This window comes from Lepidochelys kempii, chromosome 6 (genome assembly GCF_965140285.1).
Source record: "Lepidochelys kempii isolate rLepKem1 chromosome 6, rLepKem1.hap1, whole genome shotgun sequence".
Taxonomy (NCBI): domain Eukaryota; kingdom Metazoa; phylum Chordata; order Testudines; family Cheloniidae; genus Lepidochelys; species Lepidochelys kempii.
In genome coordinates this window covers 20,253,082-20,274,486 of record NC_136385.1, presented here as the reverse complement: position 1 = coordinate 20,274,486, position 21,405 = coordinate 20,253,082, and the positions used below count along the sequence as shown (strand labels likewise).

The following is a 21,405-nucleotide window of genomic DNA, read 5'->3' as shown; positions in this document are numbered from 1 at the left end:
GAGGCTTGTCATGCCAGGGAAAGGGACAGTCAGAGCAAGGGATGTGGTTGGATCTGTGGCCTCTAGCGCAGGGGTACCAGACTGTGAAGCCCATTTACCTACACACAATCTCCTGAACATGTAGACATGCTGAAATTAAAAGAGAGGCCACTGGCCCTGCTGAGCACTTGCTGAACTCGGGGGGGCCTGCGGGGCCCCAGCACCTCCACAAACAGGGCTACCTGTGACCTAGCACGTGCTGCTACGTTGGATCCTGGCAACCTTCCCTACTGGCCCCACCAACAGCTAATGGGGGAGGCTGCTTAGGCTGCACCCCCCGCAAGCAGAGGAGCAGTGCTGGCCAGCTGCCTGCATGGCTCATGGCCAGCCCTGGTTTGAGCGGCTCTGCCTTGCACGCAGGGTCCCTGCAATTCAGAGTCCTTCCTGCATTTGGACGGATTCCCTCTTGCTTTGGCTTGGCTCTCTTCTCCTGCCTCCTTGCCAGAGGGGGATGCTATAAGCAAGCCGAGTGCACCTCTGAGCATCCTGCACTGGCCATTAGTGCTATTGGCAGAGCAAGCTCAGAGTCCTGAGCCCTGCAGGAGAACTGCGTGTGCTCAGAGCTGCTGTCTGTACCTGTCTCTTCCAGCACCCCCCAGAGAGCCAGGACAGGGGCGAGGGTTCGGGACAGTGCTGGGGCAGGGACAGGCCCCTAACCCAGGACAGACCCTCCTATCTAGCACAGCTCCCCAGTCGCTGAATTCTACCTGGGCAGCACCCAGCGCCCCCTGATGCTGCCGGAGAGGGGTTGGGGCTGACCCAGGAAAGCTGTCAGCTCCGGGAGCCCTGGTGCAGAACAGAGCGAGCGTGGCTGTGACATGGAGCTGGAGGAAAGGACCCCCTCAGCCCAGGCGCTAACGCGCTGCCTGACAGCAAGCTGATGGAGCAGGCAGAGACAAGCCAGAATAGAGCTGTCAGCTCCAGCTAAAGCCATGTTGACAAGCAGCGCGCGTGGGTGGCGGGAGAGGAACGCCTCGCTGACAGAGCAGGATGACACAGCAGGACGTGGGTTGATGGGCGGGTGTGGGGGAGACAGACACAAGGGGAGGGGAAGCAGGGCCAGATGGGAGGGGGAGGAAGGGAGCGAAGGGGAAAAGCTGATGGGGAAAACAAAGGAGTGGGGCTGGAGGCGGGGTTTGCTTGCAGTACACTGCCCCGTTCCCCCATTCCCTCCATCCCCCCGTGACCCGGCTGGGGCTGAAGCTGGGCAAGGAAAGGACTGAGCAGGCGCAGGGAGGGTCCACCTACCGGATAGGTTTGGAGACTTGAGAGCTGAACTTGGTGAATTCCCCTGGCGCCGTCCACTCGGAGCCCAGCTGGTGAGGGAGAGAGAGTGCATGAGAGCTAGTGATGGGCGAGCGCCAAGGCGGGGCCAGGGGGCTGAGGGACCCCTCTAGCTCCAAAGGCAGCACCCAGGGGACTTGGTGTTCTGCGTGCCCCTTCCCCAGCTGCTTTATCATCACCACCATCTAGCTGTGTTCGGGCAGGGCCTGGGAACCCGGCCAGGGATCAAGGTCCCTCCACGCTCAGTGCTGCGTCAGACAGGACGTTACCCACCAGCTCTCCCTTGCCACGGCTCCGTGCGGAACGAGCGCCACGGACAAGGGCTCCACGCAGGCTCAGGCAGCTTTTGCTCCCTCGAGAGCCAGCAGAGACCATTCCAGGCCCCCAACGCCCCAGCGAACATCACCACACCTGTCCTGCTGAGAAGGACAGCAGAACGCCCCTGCCTCGCCGAGGCGCATGGCTGAGCATTGGCTATGCACATGCACAAGGGCTTCAGGCCATACACTAATCACCCACTGGGAGAAATCAGGACAAGAGCTATGGCTGGGGGGTGGGGAGGGAGATGGTCCCACATCTGCCTACTGTGGGGTTCTTGCACCTTCCATGGAAACAGCTGGCGCTGGCCACTTCTGGAGAGCAGACATGGGGCTGGATAGATCCTTGATCTAAAACAGGGGTTCTCAAACTTTTGTACTGGTGACCCCTTTCACATAGGAAGCCTCTGAGTGTGACCCCCCCTTATAAATTAAAAGCACTTTTTTATCTATTTAACACAATTATAAATGCTGGAGGCAAAGCGGGGTTTGGGGTGGAGGCTGACAGCTCGCGACCCCGTCCATAATAACCTCGCGACCCCCTGAGGAGTCCCGACCCCCAGTTTGAGAACCTCTGGTCTAAAACAACCTGGCTGTTCCTGTGTTCCTAAGACACTGGCAAAGCCCTCACAGCTGGTATAATCGGCAGGGGTCCTTGCACACCCGTTGTCGGAGCCATTACGGCTGAGGTGCGTTTTAAGAGATTTGAAAAACAAAGTTGCCCGTGCATCTGACTGCCATTTCCACGAGCGCCGAACAGCGCTCCTTACCCTGTGCATCTTCCCAGGGCAGCAACGCAAAGCCTGAGCCGAGCGAGAGCACGGTTTCCAATCCACGCTCATCAGACTTATTAAAGGGCAAACCCCCAAAGCTTTCCGGGAAGGGGAAGAAAAGCCCCCTGTTCCCAGAGTTTCCTTATTCGCCTAAACAGCTGGCCAGACTCTCTCGCCAGGCTTGGTGCCCAAGAACAGATTCACTCTCCAGGATCAGAGCAAGGCAGAGCCATTTCAGTCCCAGAGTTTGCGGGACATCTCTAAGGTGAAGAGCACAAGCAGCTTGTGTGAGAGAGCTGCTCCAGCCCTACTGCAGCGCTGCGGCCGTGACGCAGAGCCTGAACACCCATGCACGATGGCGTTTGGTATCCCAGGCTCTGGTCGTGACAATGTGGCCTCCAGATGTGACGGTCACAGCTGGATTTGCTCAGGTTTTCTATGGATCCCACTGGCAATTATCCCGGCTCCATTTGCACTTTAGCATCCCAGCACAGGCTCCTCCTCTCCCAGCAGATGGCATTAGTTGCGGGGAAATAATAAAGAGCGTTGCTACCCAGAGGGACGAGCCCAGGAGCGTTCACTGCATAGGCTGAGTGCTGCCAGGGGATAGAGGAGTAGTTGAGAGGAGATCGGTACCTTGCCCACAAATGCCACCAGCCGGGCATTGGCTGGGATCTCATCAGAGCTGAGCCAGAACTCCGAGTTGTCGTCCGACGCTACGGAAAATTGGAAGTCCCCTGTGGAGCAAGGAAGAACGTAGTCGTTAATATAAGCCCAAAGAATGGCCATACTGGGTCAGGCCAATGGTTCCTCTAACCCAGTACCCTGTCTACCGGCTGTGGCCAATGCCAGGTGCTTCACTGGGAATTAACAGAACAGGGCAATTATTGTTGTCCCTTGTTGTCCAGGCCCAGCTTCTGGCAGTCAGAGGCTTAGGGACACCCGAATGTGGGGTTGCGTCCCTGACCATCTTGGCTAATAGTCATTGATGGACCTCTCCTCCAGGGACTTCAGTCATTTTTTCTGAAAGCAGTTATGCTTTCACAAGGCCTTCACAAAATCTCCTGGCAATGCGTTGCCCAGTTAGACTGTGTGTTGTGTGAAGAACTACTTCCCTATGTTTGTTTTCAGGCTATTAATTTCATTGGGTGACACCTCAATCTTGTGTTATGGGAAGGAGTAAATAACAATTCCTTATTCACTTTCCCCACACCAGTCACGATTTTATAGACCGCTTTTTTCCAAGATGAACAGTTCCTGCCTTTTTAATCTCTCCTCCTACAGAAGCTGTTCCAAAAGCTAATCACTTTTGTTGCCCTTCTCGGTATTTTTTCCAATCCTAATATATCTTTTTTGAGATGGGGCGACCAGAACAGCAATGGAGCAAAGTAGCAGCAGCTGCCCCTGACGAAAATCCCCAAGACCCACAGGTTACGGTGTGGAATGGCGGCAGGTGAGCAGGGGTGACGGACGTTCCCCGCACTGCGGGACAACGGGGAGGTGGGGTGGTGATGGTGGCTGGGTCAGCAACACCTGTGTAACTTGCTAAATTAGGGGTCCCTGCCAGGGCACTCTGCAGCTACGCTGCTGTCCCGGGAAGGATCGGAGGTTGCTCTCTGTACCTCAGAGCCGTCTGGGCTGGTGCGGGGGAGTGGTATGGGATCCCTGAAGCTACATGGCTGCTCCTGCCTTGTGCCTGCGAGTGAGAAGGGGGCGTAGCTTTACGGAGTTCCCAAAGCTGCATGAATCATCTCAGGCTCTCTTCTGGCCTTCGAGTTTAGAAGACTCTGAACACCCCTGCCCGAGAGGTAGGCAAGGGCGAAAGGTAAGAGGCAGTGGTTCGGTGCAGCCCTCAAGCCCAGCCCAGTCCTGATAGGTGGGGGGCAGGGGAGATGCTCACCATCCTTGAAGGGGTGGATGTACCCAAAGATCCGCAGCCCGTAGTTCTTCCACTTGGGCGACACAGCCAGCTTCTTCACCGTGGTGCGGGTCTGCACATGCCGGGATGAGGGAGAGAGAGAGAGGGACACATCACACCCAGGCCTCGCTCTGGGCCGGGTCACACAAGCACCCACACTCCTGGGGGAGGCAGAGGAGTGTGCCCCACAGCCCCGCCTCTGCCCCACAGCCCCGCCGGGTCCCTAGAGAGGGTGAAATTCCACCATCAGGGCAGCGGCCTCGGGCCCACTTCAGTCCCACACTTTTGACACCCCACATGGGGCTTGAGCGGGCCTCCTGACGGAGGGAAATTCCGCCCAGAGAGAGGTCCCATGGATCCCACAGGAGTTATCTGTCCAGGATCAGTCCCTAGGGGATCCCCAACTCACAGGCTCCCCCGCACTGCAATGGGCTTTGGGTCAGGCCCTCAGGAAGCCAAACACTCTGGCAAACAAAGGTACCGGCCAGAGCAGATCAGCCAGCGACCCCCAGCCAAGCCGAGCCGAGGGGAGGGACGGTGCAGCTGCGACCCAGTGAGGGGCCTGTACTCACGTGGGGAAAGAGTGGGAAGTGCAGGTTCTTCCTCAGGTGCCTCACGGCCCCTCCGCACCAGTCCTCGAAGACGTGAAGGTTCGCCTTCCCCTTGTACTGCAGAATGGACAGCCCCCACGGGGGCGTGAGAGCACGTCCTGGGCCGGGCTCCCACCGGCTCACGTGCACCTCCCCATCGCCGGCCAAAGGCCACGCCCGAATCCCACCCGAGGCCGTGGAGAGATCCCCATGGGCGCCAGATCAGACCCCGCTACACCAGGGCTCAGAGCTGCACAACACCAGACCAAGGCTGGGGCCAGCACACCGGGAGGGGAGCAGCTCAGGGGGCCGTGGAAGGGAAGGGGGCACGCAGCCCAGCAGCACATGCCCCCGCCTGCGCTCCAGGGGAAACGTGGGTGCAGGTTGCTGTTTTTCTGGAGCATTGCATGTTTTTAAACACCCGTTACCTGCCCACCCGGCCAGGCTGCACCAGGGGTCAGAGCAGCCCCAGGTTCCTCAGCCAGCCCATGTTACTGCCAGCTCAAAGGAAGATCAGTTTCAGTTTAAGCCACGCCAGCTCCCCAGCCCTGGCGCTGTCTTCAGCCACTCCCGAGCTCTCCCACGCAGCCACAGCAGGGCACAAATGCACTGGTGGCTCAAACCGGGGCAAATCCCCAGTCTACAGCAGGTCTTAGAAGTCTGCCCCCCGCGGATACCGCCAATTCCTGGCTGATGGGAAAGCCAGCTGCCAGCAACGGGCCTAGCACCATGTCCTAAATGCCCTAGACACAGCTCAAGTTCCAGAGATCAGACCCTGACCAGCCGTCCCACTCCTGCTCCTTCCTGGGCCGGCTGGGCCCCACGGGTAGGGACCCAGGGATTGTTCCACCCTTGACCCCCTTTTCTTTCCCCTCTGTCTTTGTATTTTTGGCCACCCCCCTCCTGTGAAGTGGGATGGCCGCCGTCTTGGCCAACCCATCAAGGACTCAACTGGGGACTCCCAGAGCTAAAAGTAGGAATCTGAGTGGCAGCTCCCCCCTGGGGCTGTACCAGACTCATCACCTAATGAATAGGCCCTGCAAAGCAGACACCAGAGAGTTCCTGTTTACACCCCCAGGCCCAGGCCGAGCACAGCAGAGGAGCGAGCGAAGCAGAGTTCCCAGCTCCTGGTGGGCCTCCCGTCAGAGGCCACCACTAGCATGTGCCAGACTGGCTGAAATCAGGCCCGTGCAGGGGGATCCCAGGCAGGGGTTCGAAAGGCCAGGATCCCTGGGCACTGGCCATGCTCAGGAGGGCAGGACACACAGGAAAGTGGCTGGGAAGCTGGGTGCCGTTATTCCCTTTCCAAAGGCTCTGAGGAGAACCCAGTCGTTCCCTAGGGTGGATGCTGGCAGGGAGCAGAGGAGAGATCTGGGGCTGGTGCTGCCCACCACCCTGCCCATCTCCCGCATGCCGTGGCCTGGAAAGGCCTGTGGGTGGCAGAGCTCCAGAGCTGTGACTGATGGACAAGGCCGATGGCGGGACGGCTCATGTCACCGGGGTGACTCTGAGGCAGAAGAGGGATCCCAGTGTCTGCTGTGGGTTTATTGAGATGGTCGGTCAAATCCCACAGCATCCCTTCATCCCCAACATGCTGCTATGGGGCACCCTCCCAGCTGGTGCCCCGGCCCCCACGTGCCAGCTGCCTGCAGTGACCGCCGCTCCACACGTGCCCTTGGACACTGGCCAGGCCCTGCAGCTGGGGAGGAAGGAGAGGGGGTGGGGCCAAGGGCAGCTGAAGAGGCAGGAAGGCAGGGACGCAGTGATAGGCTTGGAGCAGGCCTGTGGACTAAGACACTTCCCGGGGTGGCAGGGGCACAGGGGAGGGGAAGGGGGCAGCGTCTCTGGGGAGCAGTCCCAGCAGTCTCCAGTCACTCCGCACGGGCACACACTGCCCTGGCCATGCACAGCCCCAGCCCTGGGTGCCTCGGGAGGTCTCGGCGCCTGGCAGCACACTGAGACTGGGAATGGTGGGTGGGGAGACAGGGACCCCTGAGCCCTGCCCTGGAGATCAAAGGGAGCCAGCTAACCACGAGAGCCGGCACAGCCAAGGGCTCCCTACCCGCTCTCCGGTCCAGTCGGCTGTGCAATGCCCCCCTCCCCAAGGGCTTGCAGCTCTCCTCCCTGCTGCTGGCTTTCACGTCAGGGCTGCGGTCGGGGTCAAAGCAGCTAAGAATTGAGTGCCGGGTCCCCGCCTCCTAGAGCTGCCCCCACTTGCAATCACTAGAGAAGCCGAATCTCCAGGCTGTCTGTGCGGCGGGGACGCAGCGGGACAATGGACTCCAAGGTCCCGGCTCCCATTAACACAAGCGGTGTTATTAATGCCTCCCCTCCCGCTCAGGCATAGCCAGGGGGCTCGCTCACTGCACAGCCCCCCCTTGCCGGGGAAGCGTGACCACTATCTGCTCCACCATCATCTGCCGCGTCGATCACTGCCATGGCTCGCTGCCGCCACCAGCTCCCGCGCCTGTCCGCTCAGTGGCCTCAGAAGAGCACCAGCAGGGAAAAATTCCCTGCCAAGAGCCATGTCCGCTCTGCCAACCCCATCACGCCCTCCCACCAGCCGTGCCAACCCCGCCGTGCCCTGCCTCCTCTGCCAACCGCCATGCCTTGCCATCAGCCGTGCCAACCCCGCCGTGCCCTGCCTCCTCTGCCAACCGCCATGCCTTGCCATCAGCCGTGCCCACCCCGCCGTGCCCTGCCACCAGCCGTGCCAACCCCACCATGCCCTGCCACCAGCTGTGCCAACCCTGCCATGTCCTGCCTCCTCTGCCAACTCCCATGCCCTGCCACCAGCCGTGCCAACCCCGCCGTGCCCTGCCTCCTCTGCCAACCGCCATGCCTTGCCATCAGCCGTGCCAACCCCGCCGTGCCCTGCCTCCTCTGCCAACCGCCATGCCTTGCCATCAGCCGTGCCCACCCCGCCGTGCCCTGCCACCAGCCGTGCCAACCCACCATGCCCTGCCACCAGCTGTGCCAACCCTGCCATGTCCTGCCTCCTCTGCCAACTCCCATGCCCTGCCACCAGCCGTGCCAACCCCGCCGTGCCCTGCCTCCTCTGCCAACCGCCATGCCTTGCCATCAGCCGTGCCAACCCCGCCGTGCCCTGCCTCCTCTGCCAACCGCCATGCCCTGCCACCAGCTGTGCCCACCCCACCATGCCCTGCCACCAGCCGTGCCAACCCCACCATGCCCTCCCACCAGCCGTGCCAACCCCGCCGTGCCCTGCCTCCTCTGCCAACCGCCATGCCTTGCCATCAGCCGTGCCAACCCCGCCGTGCCCTGCCTCCTCTGCCAACCGCCATGCCTTGCCATCAGCCGTGCCCACCCCACCATGCCCTGCCACCAGCCGTGCCAACCCCACCATGCCCTGCCACCAGCTGTGCCAACCCTGCCATGTCCTGCCTCCTCTGCCAACTCCCATGCCCTGCCACCAGCCGTGCCAACCCCACCATGCCCTGCCACCAGCCGTGCCCACCCTGCCATGTCCTGCCTCCTCTGCCAACCGCCATGCCCTGCCACCAGCCGTGCCAACCCCACCATGCCCTATCACCAGCCGTGCCCACCACCACAGCCTCCCAGCAGCTGTGCCAACTGCCCTGACCTGCCAATAGCCACACCCCGCCAGCTCTAACAACCACATCTTGTGCCTTGTCCCTAGAACTCCACCAACCACGCCCTGCCAACAGCCATGCCATGCCTACTCTGCCATGGCCACATCCCACCTGCTGTGCCAACTCCCACACCCTGCCAGCAGCCACCCCCGCCAGCTGTAACAACCACACCACGTGCCACGCCCCTACAGCTTCACCAGCTATGCCCTGCCAAGAGCCTCGCCAGGTCCACTCTGCCCAGCGCCACATCGCACCAGCTCTGCCAACAACCATGATGCCCCAACAGCCACCCCACTACAGCGGTGCCGACCACGCTGGGCCTTCGATACCCGCTGAACCGCAGCTGTGGCACAGAAAGGGGCTTTTCGCCATGTGCCAACGAACAATAACCCCCAAAACGGGGAGCTCTCGCCGTCTGGGAACCATCAGGGGAGGTGTGCAGCATCAGGTGTGGGGACGCTTCCACACCCCAGGCAATGGCTGCCTTCGCTTGCAGGGCTGCCGTCCCAGAGGGTTTACTGCCCCTCACAGCCCTCGGGATCGGGTGGAACTAGAGCCTAGTCCACTTTGGCCCGTACGCCTTTGGGGTTATTGCCACGCTTGCGATCCAGGGCCAGTCCTCGATCGGGGTAGCCCGGCTGGATGGGGATCTGACCCACGATATCGGGGAGCAGCAGAGACCGGCAAGGTGAGAGCCACTCCCCTCTCAGTGGCGGATGCCAGCCACAGCACCCCACCAGGTCACAGCGTGCTGATCTGCAGCCCCGGTTGCTCTCTCCAAGTTCTAAGAGCTCCCAGCAGAGGCCTCGCCCCCCCCGCCCCCAGGGTGTCGCTACATCCACCAAACACATTGCAGGACGCGGGACTAACCTCCCGAGGCGTCTAATAGGCCATTGGATCTGGTCCTGGAGCTCTCAGCACCCCCACTTCCTGACCACACTGGGCTAACAAGCCCCTCCCAGCTACAGCCCCGGGTCTCTCAGAGATTCCCCTGCCCCAGGGGGGCAGAGGCAGCGGAGACGCCGCTGGCATACGGCATGAGCTCGTTAGGCAGAGAGATGCCTGGCACAGGTTTCAGGCCGCGCTGTGGAGCTCTGGCCCGAGGCCTGCTCTTACTCCAGCTCTGCTGGAGGGCAGCGCAAAGGGGGCCTGGGCCAAGCTGCCTGCTGGCGGCGTTTCCTACCCCGAGCCATGATGGATGAAGAACTCCACGGCTTCTGCTCTCCCCCAGCTGGGTGGCTGACGCGGTCACAACGCCGGCCTGCCAGGCCGGGAGCTCACATGGAGGGAGGCCTTGACCCCCATGGAAAACGAGAGCGGCCACCAGCTGTGCGCACCTTTCCATTAACCCAGCACTGCGCCGGCAGAATCAGTCAGAGGGGAAAAGCTGTTTGATGATCTCGCAAGTTCTCCTACGCCTGTCCCCCTGCCCCAGCGCTGTCTCCGCGGCTCCCGCGCATTCAGCGAGGACGGCTTCCCCCCGCCCCTCGCGACTTGCCCCAAAGACGTGCCCTGCCCAGCTCACCTGCTCATTCCACGGCAGAACACGCTTGGTCACGTTCAGCCTGGGGGGCCTCCCGGCTCCATCCACCCCTGGGCCTCTGGAGAGCCAGCCATCAAAGCCCTGCCCTTCGCCCTGCGGGGGAAACCGAGGACAAGGTGAGAGAGCAGCATCCCGGGGAGGGGCCAGGGCAAAAGGAGGAGGGAAAATGGGTGACACCGACACCTAACGCGCCAACAGGCTTTCCGATCACCCGGCCCAATTCTCCACGGGTGTCCAGGACCAGCGGCGCTGCCATCGGTGGAGTGGGACCACTTTCCCCCAGCAGAGCTTTTGGCCCAATGGAGCATTTCCCCGCCCGGAAACGCGGCCTCCTCCTGAGGCCGAAGGCCGCGCAGCTCAGTGCCCCACCGCCATGCCGCAGGACGGCTCAGGGCAGACGGTGAAGACGAATCCCACCTCCAGGGGGGAATTTCAGGCTGGTTAATTGGAACGACCTTAACGGGGCGGCTGGCAGGGCTGACTCATCTGCAAGAAGGGCCAGGGGATCTAAACATCTCTTGTGAGCGGCCAACACCCAGGCGACGGGGCCGGGGGCCCTGTGTGTGTGGGAGAGCAGAGAACTTTCCTGTCTAACCTAGAGATGGCCTCGGGCACCTCCCCAGCACCCCGAAACACGAACAACGGCACAGGACTGTTCTTGGGGATCATTTGTATTGCAGCAGCATGGAGAGGCCCAACTAAGGGATCCGGGCCCCACTGAGCAAGGTGCAATGTATCCCCAACAGAGACAGCCCCCACCCCACAGAGCTTACAGCCCAAGCATGAGACCAGAGACAAGCATGTAACTCGACAGGGTGATAACAGCAATGGTGATCGCTGTCACTTCCGGCTCAGCCAAGAGGAGGGAAGCAGACAGATTGAGCATGTTATGGTTACATGTATCCATTAAAGGAAAGGAAGCCAGAGGAGGGAGTTGTCCATGCTCTGTACTAGCCGGAGCCATCTCCCGGCATGTGGGTTCGTTCCTAGCGGCAGGGAAGTTGAGGGAGCAAAGGTAGCTACCCCTAGAGAGGGAGGAGCCGCCCAGGGATGGGAGACTGACTAAGAGCAAATGGTATGTGCTCAGCGAAACAGGGGATGGGCCAATGGGACCAGGCGCCGTGAGGCCTGCTAATTCAAAGTCCGGTGCCAATGACCATCCGAAGGCTGTGCCGGCAGAGGTGGATTTCAAAGCAGGGGCAGGTCAAAGCAGGCGGGCGGAGAAGAGGGCTGCATGGGGAAGATGAATGCAGACAGGGGTGCTCCCTGCTGCCCACTTTCCTGGCATGCGCAGGGATGAGGCAGAGGGAGGCAGGCGATAAACCAAGCCTGCCCCAATCCGCTTGTGCCATGCGCTCCTCATTACATGGAGACAAATTACCGTGGCGACTGGGGTACTCGAGAAGGAAACAAAGCGCCTCAGCCCATGATAAACGACTCCTTGTCAAGCTCCCTGTCTGGTGGAATTAATTCCCAGCCAGCTGCGCCCAGCGCGGGGAGGGAAGCAGGGACGGAGCCTGGAGCTGCAGACACTCCAGCGCGGCTGCCCAGCCAGCCCCGGAGCAGCGCTGTTTGGGTCCATGGCAGCTGGGGAAGGAATCTGGCTGGTGGCCTGCGTGGCCCAAGCTCGGGCGGCCCCAGGGGACACAGTGCAAATGCAACGTGCAGGCAGGAGGGCGGGGAGACGGGGCCCTATGGCCCTGGAAGATCTTCACAGGCTCTGGAAAGAAGAGGCTCCATTTGCGGTGTGCAGCAGTGGGGAGACTAGTACAGGGCGTCATGACAGGGGGTCCCAGCCCTGATTCACAGTAACCCACTGCGCAAACTCGGAAAACTCACTTAACCGCTCGGTGCCTTGGTTTCCCCATCTGTAAAAGGGGCAAAGCACAATCCCGACCCCTGCTATCCAGCACCGGGTGAGAGGCCCTCTGATGAGAGGTGCTCTCTTTGTGTCGCTATATCCCCTGGCGCAGCCTGATGCTGGCGGATAGCTGCTATTTGATAGGTCTCAGGATGGGCTCACAGTCTTTGCTGTCCGCGACCTTTCCCCAGACACTGCTCTGGATTCCATCCCCCTCTCCTGAGGCGATCCGTCTGCCAGCAGCAGCACCGGTGAGCTTGATCCAGACGCTGGGTGTGGAGGAAGAATAAAAGCGCAGGTCAACCCCAGCTAACCGCAGTTACTCTGAGCTGATCCCCATCCAATCCCAGCGTCTCCCGGCAGCCAGTGAAATAAGGGGTGGTCTTGTGCCTTGGAGGCCACAGGAAACTCGCGCAGGATGTGGGATAAGATGAATAGGCTCAGTGGGTGTGAGGGGGAAAAGCTCAGAAAAGTGGGGGGACAGGTTACTGGTTTATGAGAGCTACTCTCAAGACATTAAATGTGAAGGGGGCAAGCAGGCTGTGAGTGACTGCTCGAGTGCATTCCCTGGAAGCAGAGCCCGGGAGACACCAGCCTGGTCACTACCCACGTTCTGTAGTTCACTGGTGTAACGCTCGTGCAAGGGCATGAGCATGGGGCCATCAGGGCTCCACGTACAAACTCTAGTTGGCTTTGGCGAGTGGCGTGGGTCCTGCCCCGCAGCACCAGGGAGGAGAGAGCGTTTCCATCTGCTCCATGTCTCCCTTTTCTCCGGATACGTCACGTCAGTTTCACAGCACGGCAAGAAACAGACAAGGGCCGACAGAGCGTGGGATCCCAGGGCAGCAGGGGACAGAGCGCTGTGGCCTTCGGAAATGGATGCCCCCCCACCCCCCACCCCCGGGGCTGCTGGCGTTCGGGGCTGTAACAGGTAACGTACACCTGGGTCACAGAGACACAGATGCAGTCGTTGATGGAGCACACAAGCTGCTATTCACGAACTTGTCCTTGAGCAGCTTGGCTGACAGGGAGCTCAAACCCCGGGGCTGTCACTGGACTCCACTGAACATTTTTCCCAAGGCCAAAGGAGCACAAGGAGCCACCTGGACAAAAATACACAAGCCACCTGAGGCTTTTTGTGCACAGAGCTATTGATCTCCAGCTCGGGCGGTTGGCTACAGTCACTCCCTGTTCACAGAGAGTGACAACAATCCCTCATATACAGCCGCAGACCTGGAGAATCGGGAGTTGGTTCGTATATTGCAGACACCTCCAGTCTGTTTCGCTAGGGCGGGTCTAACAGTTATTTGTGACACCATCCCCACACCTGTGCCATAGCCAAGGCTGGCATCACGTTACTATAAAGGCACCGCTCCTCCGAGAGGCTGACCTCCAGGGCTGGGCTCAGCTGCTTCCAACCTCACCTGTTTTCCCTGCTGCCTTGTTCAAAACAATGGCTGGTTAGATTTTTGTTTTACTTTAAACAAACATGCAGACGCACCCCCCCCCCCAAAAAATCCCCCTTTCTCCTCACTAGAAGGGATTCCACTCAACAATTCCCTGTCAGGCAGAGAACCGGCTCTTCCACCGTCAAGGCGAACGCTTTGAAAAGCTGACAAACAGGCTGGTCTATTGGAAACTGAGAGGGGGCAGGTGATCAGAACAAGAACAAGAACGAGGAGCAATGGTCTCAAGTTGCAGTGGGGGAGGTCTAGGTTGGATATTAGGAAACATTATTTCACTAGGGGGAGGGTGAAGCACTGGAATGGGTTACCTAGGGAGGTGGTGGTATCTCCATCCTTTGAGGTCTTTAAGGCCCAGCTTGACAAAGCCCTGGCTGGGATGATTTAGTTGGGGTTGGTCCTGCTTTGAGCAGGGGGTTGGACTAGATGACCTCCTGAGGTCTCCTCCAACCCTGAGATTCTAGGATTCTATGATCAGCATACTCTGGCTGACACCAATTCCAGCCAAAGAGATAGACAGGGGCTCTGATGTAACATCCTGGGCTAACTGGGGGGCTGGGAATCCCAGATGGGAATGTCTCTTTGCCAATCACCAAGTGAGGTGGGGGTCTTTGCTGGCTGGTGAGAGCAGCTGCCTGTGGGCGAAGGGTTAATAAGTAGCTAGTCTGTGCAGCCAGGAGAAGCAAGCGGGGAAACTATTCCCTGTGTAAACGTTAAGGCAGCTGGAGAAGGGGATGTGATTATTATTGATAGTTTCTCTGGCACCCGGAGTGTGAGGTGCTTGCTGGAGCTGGGCAGAGGCACAGATCTGTTTTATTCCCCTAGGGCAGCTGACGTGGATTTGCTGGCCAGCGTTACCCATAGGGCCCTGTACCCAGTGCCCTGCAATGGGGAGCTCAGCCCCCTCTGCCACAGCTACCCCCATTAAAGAGCCTCAGTGGCAATGAGAAGGTTTGAGTCATCATTACCGCAGCGGAGGGTTCGCGCTGCACCAGCCCAGGGCGCCTCACCGACTCTCCCTGACTGGGGGCCCAGCCTTATGAAGCCGGCAGGGAGCTGGTTTTGGGGACATTCCACATTCCCACCCCGGTTCTCCCTTTCCGCTCTGTCTAAGCACTGATTTGCTCGATGAGCGTCTGGCTCTGAGGTGGGACTTATCGATCGGGCTCTGGCTAATTGATAGTGGGCAGTAAGTGGTATCGGTAATCCATCCATTCACCATTTCCACTCGCTGGCTGCTCAGCTGCGATCCCATCACAACCAACATTCACCTTGGTGCGTCATTGCTGTCCCAGGCCCCAGGGCTGCTCCCCACACCAGCCATTCCCAGCATCACGGCTTGGCTTGTATTTATTTCTTGGCCTCCCTACGCTCCCTCGGAGGCTGGGCTCTCATTAGCCTCATTCTCCATATGAGGCAACTAGGGCCCAAAGAGGCCAAGTGACTTGCCCAAGGTCACACAGGAAGCACGTGGCAGAGCCAGAAATTGAACCCTGATCTCCTGACTCCCACTCCAGTGCCTTAATAACAAGCCCACCCTTCTTCCCCCCGGCTGGCATTGCCAGTGAATGCCCCACTGGGCTCAGCAAAGGCAGAGATACAGTCTGCCCAGAACTCGGGGCGGGAGGAAGTTGCCAGCTCCTGATGCTGTATGAGGAGCTGCTTGCAGAGAGAAGGGGCAGGAAGTCTGAATGGTTGCTCCTGCTTGACAAGCCAGGGTCTCTCTCAAGGAGACTCCCCTTTCCTTGGCACGTAAGGTCCCTGGGCCCTGCCTGTGATGCTGTTAGCCCTGCAGTGAACACAGCTGGTGGGGGAGTCCACTGGGACTGGAGATCTCGCCTGATACGGCTCACGCTGCCCCCGTACCGGGGGTGACGCAACAGTGCTTCTGGGGGGGGGGGGCCTCTGTTATCCCCAAGGGACTGGTCCCCAGTGCTGGGAACAAAAGAAGCCCAGCCCACCCTCCATTGCCACGGAGAACTTGGCAGAGCAGAGCCAGGGCACCCAGTGGCTGGAGCAGAAGGGAGGCGCGGGGGTGACATTTGCCCACTGGCTGAAACAGGGCACGCCCCCCGCCCAGTCACCCCTGCGGTAAGTCACTGGGCTATGGAACAGGCCACCCGGAGGCGGGATTCCTTTCTGGTTCTCCTCTTCCTTTTAAAGGGATCGGGCTAATTCAATTGCAGGTGTGTGTCTCACAATTTAGAGGGACTAGGCTGGCGCTCGCCTTCACGCCACAACTCGGGATTGATTCAATTGTGCCGATCAGCATGGACAGTGCAGTAATTCCTATGCCTCTCTCTGGGCCCGCCACACTGCGCCAGCAGTCTGTTATTAACCAGGACAGCTTGTCCTGGGGGTGTCACCCCACTTCTCTTCCAAGAGGGGCCCCCTGCAGCATCTCGCTCAGCCCTTTAAGCACTGGGCCATGCACGGCTTTTACTGCAAGCTGATCTCTCAAGAGGTATTCATTTCAGAAGAGCTGGGAGCTCCCCCTTTCACCACAGCTTCTTCCAGCACCGAGCCTCCAGCGGTAGGACCTCGTCAAGGTACACCCAGCCAAGCAGGGCCCACAGAGCCCTGCTGGCCAAGCGGAGCAGCATCTGGTAGAGCTTTCTGAACGGGTGCTTGTCATTTACCATGCCCTGTTGGTACACGGCACTGCCCTCCAGTGCTCAGAAGCAGACCCGCTCCTGTGGGGGCAATTCTCTTGCTCTCTCATGGCGGACGGGAGTGCCATTGCCGTGAGTGTGCAGGAGAGTGGACAAAACGTCCCACACATTTCTTTGTTTCCATTTGCTCCTTGAAGTTTTCCATCTGCTGCCAGCGGAGGGAGATTCATCGGGTCTCTCTGAGCGGGGGACCAGAGTTCAACTCATGGGCCTGGGGCTTGGGCTGGAGTCCAGCTTGCAACTGGGACATCTGCAGACGAGACCCCTTGTGGATCAGTTGTGCTCCCACCCTCCCCAGCTGGAGACAGAGGTGGCAGGTGCATACATATGGCACCTGCATGCCTGGCCATTTCCTGTGCACCATTTCCGACAGGCAGATCCTGCAGCATCTCCAAAGGCACCTTGCAAAAATTAAAGCCCCATCCATGGTAACCGCAGGAGAGACAGAGCCACTGAAGGGACATCGCCCACAGAAACCTCTCTGGCACCAAACCTTCTGCCCGGTGCACGTTCAGTGAGCTGCACTGCGAAAAGAGACCTGAAGGTTTGCTATGGACTGGGGACTCTCTTCTGCATGGATGGACCCCAGGGGTGGGTGAATCCAGCAGCCAGACTGCTTCCCACGCAGGAGATTGCTGAAGTGAAGGCGGAGAGCGGGGCAGGTTTTTGAAGCCGGTTTTGTTCATATTACCCACTCCCGTCTGGCTCTGCAGTGATTTAGAAGCAAGCAGTGGAGCAGGGGATCCAAAGGCAGTGTGGCTCAGGGGATCAGAGACACTGGGCCTTGGAGGGAACTAATGATGGGAGAAGGGGAGGTCTAAAATGCTCTGAACCCTTCCCCTTGGATACCAGTGGTTTCTTCTTTCATCCTCTCTAGGGCCTATTAATCGCCTCCCACTTGGCATTCTCGGGGGCTTTTGGAAGACTCTGGCAGCTGGTCATTGTCCCCCGAGCCTTTGGAACACAGATTAATAGATTCCAAGGCCAGAAAGGCCCACTGCGATCATCTGGGCTGAGCTCCTGTGGGTCACAGACCAATGCACTGCCCCGAAATAATTCCTAGAGCAGAGCTTTCAGGATAACCTCCAACCTGGACTTTAAAATGGCCAGTGCTGGAGAATCCACCACAAGCCTCTGTAAATTGTTCCAGGGGCTAATTACCCTCGCTGGTAAAAATGGGTGCCTTATTGCCAGTCTGAATTGTCTAGCTTTGGCTCCCAGCCGAGCCACAGCCCCTCGTAATGATGGCCCGGGGGGAAGTCTGTCTAGACTTATGCCCCCAGTGGCCCTTCAGTTGCTGATGCTGGCCCCTGGCAGGCTCCATGCTGTGGGTTTGATTTAATTACCTGGGCACCTGCGGTTCTAAGATGGCAAAGAAAAATGGACGGGACAGAAAAAATAGCATCCCACTCTTGAGTGCGACAGGGAAGACGAAAGCTCCAATGACCCCCTCTCCAGAGCTCGCCCTGCTCCTGACACAACCCACCTTGGGGGAGACTAGGAACACTCGGGCCATCCACGGGCAGCACAAACATGGGCATGGAGGGGGAGAAGTGACTTGCCCAAGGTCACTGAGCGAGTCCCTGGCTGCATCCATCTGACAACCTGCATCTCCCAGCTCCCAGTCCTGCATGCCAGGTCCTAGCCCATGCTGGGTGTCCTGCCCTGTTTACAGAGATACACCCACACAGGTGCCGGGCATTTCACAGCTGGGGATGTGAGGCGTGGCGGTGGTGCCCTGGCACAGGGACTCAGACGCAGGAAGTTAGCGAGAGCAGGGACATGAGGGAAGTAGGGAGGAGGAGAAAAGATGGAGAGAGGGGAGGAAAAGGAAGTAGTGTGTGGGGGGCTCCTAGTCTTTTAATCTGTGTCTATGCAGTGCCTGGCACAGCCGGACCCTGATCTTGATCGGGGCCTCCATGTGCTACTGGAATTGACAATGCTGAGCTATTCATTATTTGTAGGCAAGCCAAGAGCCCAGGCTGCCCTGGGAGCCCCATCACACCAGGCCCCGTACACAGCACAGTAAGGGCCAGACAGACACTACAAACCATCCCCGTTTTACAGATGGGGAACCGAGGCACAGGGACACTCAGGGAGTCTGTGGCAGAGGTGGGAGTCGAACCCAGACCTCCCAAGGCCAGCCTTCCTCTCCAGCCCCGGCTTCTCCAGAGACCCCTGCTGCTGGGGGACAGTGAGCAAAGGTTCCCTGAGCGCATCGGGCCGCAGAGGCTGAAGGGACCAAGCAAGAGGGCAGCCCCTGGAGACTCCAGGGAGGGCCACTGCTGTGGCCAGCTGGGAAGGTAACAAGTGCATCACACGCCGGAGCGGAGACAGATAAATGCTGTAAACAAAGAGGAGCCCATTAGGAGGCGTGGCACTACAGAAGTAATTAGCAAACTTTGTCTGAACGAACTAATTAAAGCCCCAGAGGAGGGGAACAATGCCCTCTGAAAACGTGATTAGACAGGCGGCATAATTAGGCTTTGATTGTTTGAAAGGAAGAATTCCTTCCGCTCCCTTGGAAAGTTTAGCCCGAATTCTGGAGCAGCCTTTGGAAGATGTGCTGCTGCGGGTGGGGGACGGGGGGGTCTGAAGGTGTCAGCGCAGGGCGGCGGAGGGGGCAGCTGGTACGAGCGCCGTCCAAGTCCCTCCCACGCGCTGGTTCCAAAACTCGGTGGCACTTCCGTGCCGACTTCTGGAGGATTCGCTGGGGTCCCCGGGGATGGTGAGAGCTCCCCGGTGCCACAAGATCGTTGCCCCCCGCCCCGTGGCGCAGGCCCTGCGGGAGGGAGGGAGATGATGGGTGGGATCCGGCCACGTGGCGCTGGACTGATACACACCAAAGGGGGGAAGCCGCATCGACTGCGGCCCACATTGAACAAGCCTATTTCTTGCCATCTCATGGCTGCCTAGCGTGCAGCTGGCTCTCATTAGCAGCACACGCTCGGGAAACCCAAATAAATGGCTCTCTCCACTCCGGGGCGGCTGAGCTGTAGCAGATAAAAGCTTCTCTGTCCCCTGCCACAGCGGGGCTGCGATGGCGCCGTGCCATGGCTAGGGAGAGCGAGGGGCTCTGCTGGAGGAGGGGCTGGGCACTGCCTTGCCCTAGCTATAAGGAGCTGCCTGTGGACGGCAGCCTCTGTAATTAACACACCGCCGAGTTTCAACCGCTCTGGGCTCCAGTTTTCCATCTCTGGGTGTTTTTAGCCCGATTGGTTTGCTTTGGGTCCAGGGAGCTATTTCAGCCATGGCTGTTTGTCTTTCCAACCAGTGAAATTTCCCCCTCCCTGCCCTGACAGAGGCAGCAATTCACAGCCTGGCTCCCCTGAGCTGGCAGCTGCTGGCGGGACAACTCTCCTGTTTGCTTACAGTGCTGGCGGGAAGACGGGGCGTGTTATGTTCAGGGCTCTGTGAGATGCCCCTCCCGGCCTTGCTCAGGGGGCCACCACCACTGAATTGATGGGATGATGGAGAACAGGCAATGGGGCTTTGCTTTGAGGCAGCCCCGCCCCACCCTGGCTGGCAGGGAGAGTTGCACCCCCCACATCCCCACCTGCCTCCCACAGGTCAGTAGGGCCTGCAAAGCAGTTTGAGACGGTCAGGTGACAGGGCAGGAGACGCTCAGGGTTTCTGCTCAGGAACACCCTGCGGGGGCACCCTACGACTGTGCCGATTCCGCGCTGGAGACTGGGTAGCGCTGTCTGATGGGCCGCAGCACTGGCAACCTTTGCAGCCAAAACCGGGGTCCTGTCTCTGCACCCAGCTCAGGAGCGATTTCAGTTCCCTTGGTAACCCCTGCAGGAGCCTGCCACCTGATTTTCAGCCAACCCTCCTTGTTCTCACACAGCCAGGGAGGACGTGCACCAAGAGATCACCCTCTGGCTGCCTCGGCTCAGCAGAGAGAGCTGGGGCAGGAAGGGGCCCATGCACAGCACCCAATCTATGCTCTGTAGTTCAATGCGTGGGGCTGGGGAAGGGCAGCACCACACAGATCCCCATGCCAGAGGCTGCAGCGTGGCGTGTAGAGAACCTGGCTGCACTGGGGGAGGCAAGCAGACGGGGGCGAGAAGCAGCCGCCCAGGACCACTGGCTGGGTCCCGCTTAACAGCCACCTGTGCTCCAGTGACGTCCCCGAGATGAGACGGGGGCCAAAGCCACAGAGAAGCTAAGTGTTCAGCTCTGGCCTCTCTCCATCCCCCCAGGGAAGAAGAGCCATTAGTGCCCCAGGGGTGCTCCCCCCGCCAGCAAGCATGGGACAGAGAAGGGCACCGAAGCTGCTTCCATGGCCTGAGACCACGCGATGCCCGCACCTTGTCCAGTGCCGTCAGGGCTGGTCCTTCCTCTCCGAACAGCACAGAAGGGGAACAGATGCAGGCAGAGCCTCAGAGGGAAGGGGAGGGATCAGGCAGGAGGTGAGGGAGACAGCAGGGCTGGTCAGGGTGCAAAAGATGAGAGGAAATAGCTGGGATAGACCACGCCAAGCAGGCTTTCCTGCTGCCCCAACCCTAGAACACAAAGGGGGGTGCGATCCAGCGGAGGCGACACATGAAATGTGGCTAAAAGGAAATATCTCTGTTGTGCCATGATAAGAAACCTGTGGGACTCCCTGCAGCAGGGCAAGGCTGATGGCTTGGAAACCATGTAGGAACATCTGACAGAGGTTTACTTTGTCTAGTGGATACAGCAGGGAACTGGGTGTCCGGACACCTGAGTTCTACTCCTGTTCCCTGGTTGACCCGCAAGTCGTGCCGATCTCTCACTGTCTCCACTTCTCTGGGTGTGTCAGAGAGGATGCTACAGACCCACTTTAATCAGATGCTTTGGTAGCCTCACGTCAAGGGTGTGCAAAGGGCAGAAGAGCAGGCTGGACGTTTGCACCAGTATCAGCATTTCAAGAGCTCTCAATCCTCATGCTTCAGGGCAGCAGCTTGGCCAGGAAGAAATGGCCCCGGCCTGAATTGTCCAGATTAGCTGCATTCTGGAGGGAGATGGAGTTGGCTCTGATATCTAAACCCCCTGGAAGTGGCCTTGGCTGTAGACGGTCCATTGCTCTGCCCTGTACAGAGTCTGCAGTTAGCTAGGGCCAGCACAGGGCTCCATTAACCCAGGTCTCTGCGTGTGGCATGCCAGTCTTTCCACACCCTGTGCTAATTGCAGGCACATGATTGCCATGCCAGTGCCGTGGCTGCCAATGCCTCAGGAAAGGGGCAGCGATCGGTCAACGTCACGGTTATCGCAATGAGGGGAAATGAAGCATCACTGTCAGGCAGTGAAATGTGAGCTTTCCTTCCGCTGGGCTCCCACGCTGCCAAGCCTGGCTCGGAGCCT

General features: G+C 59.4%; 1 protein-coding gene across 4 annotated transcripts in view; it reads right to left on the bottom strand.

Annotated features, from left to right (window-relative positions):
• The window catches only part of B4GALNT4 (beta-1,4-N-acetyl-galactosaminyltransferase 4), a 125,316-nt gene that overhangs the window by 34,791 nt on the left and 69,120 nt on the right, over positions 1-21,405 (bottom strand). For all 4 annotated transcript variants that reach the window (XR_012159301.2, XM_073347009.2, XM_078853147.1 and 1 more), the window contains exons 3-7: positions 10,061-10,171; positions 4,904-4,999; positions 4,314-4,404; positions 3,050-3,150; positions 1,288-1,355 (exon numbers count right to left, since the gene is read on the bottom strand). Coding sequence is in view for 3 of the 4 variants with exons in the window: in XM_073347009.2 (XP_073203110.2) it covers positions 1,288-1,355; positions 3,050-3,150; positions 4,314-4,404; positions 4,904-4,999; positions 10,061-10,171 (467 nt within the window). In the remaining variant the exon portion in view is untranslated. The remainder of the gene's footprint in view (positions 1-1,287; positions 1,356-3,049; positions 3,151-4,313; positions 4,405-4,903; positions 5,000-10,060; positions 10,172-21,405) is intronic.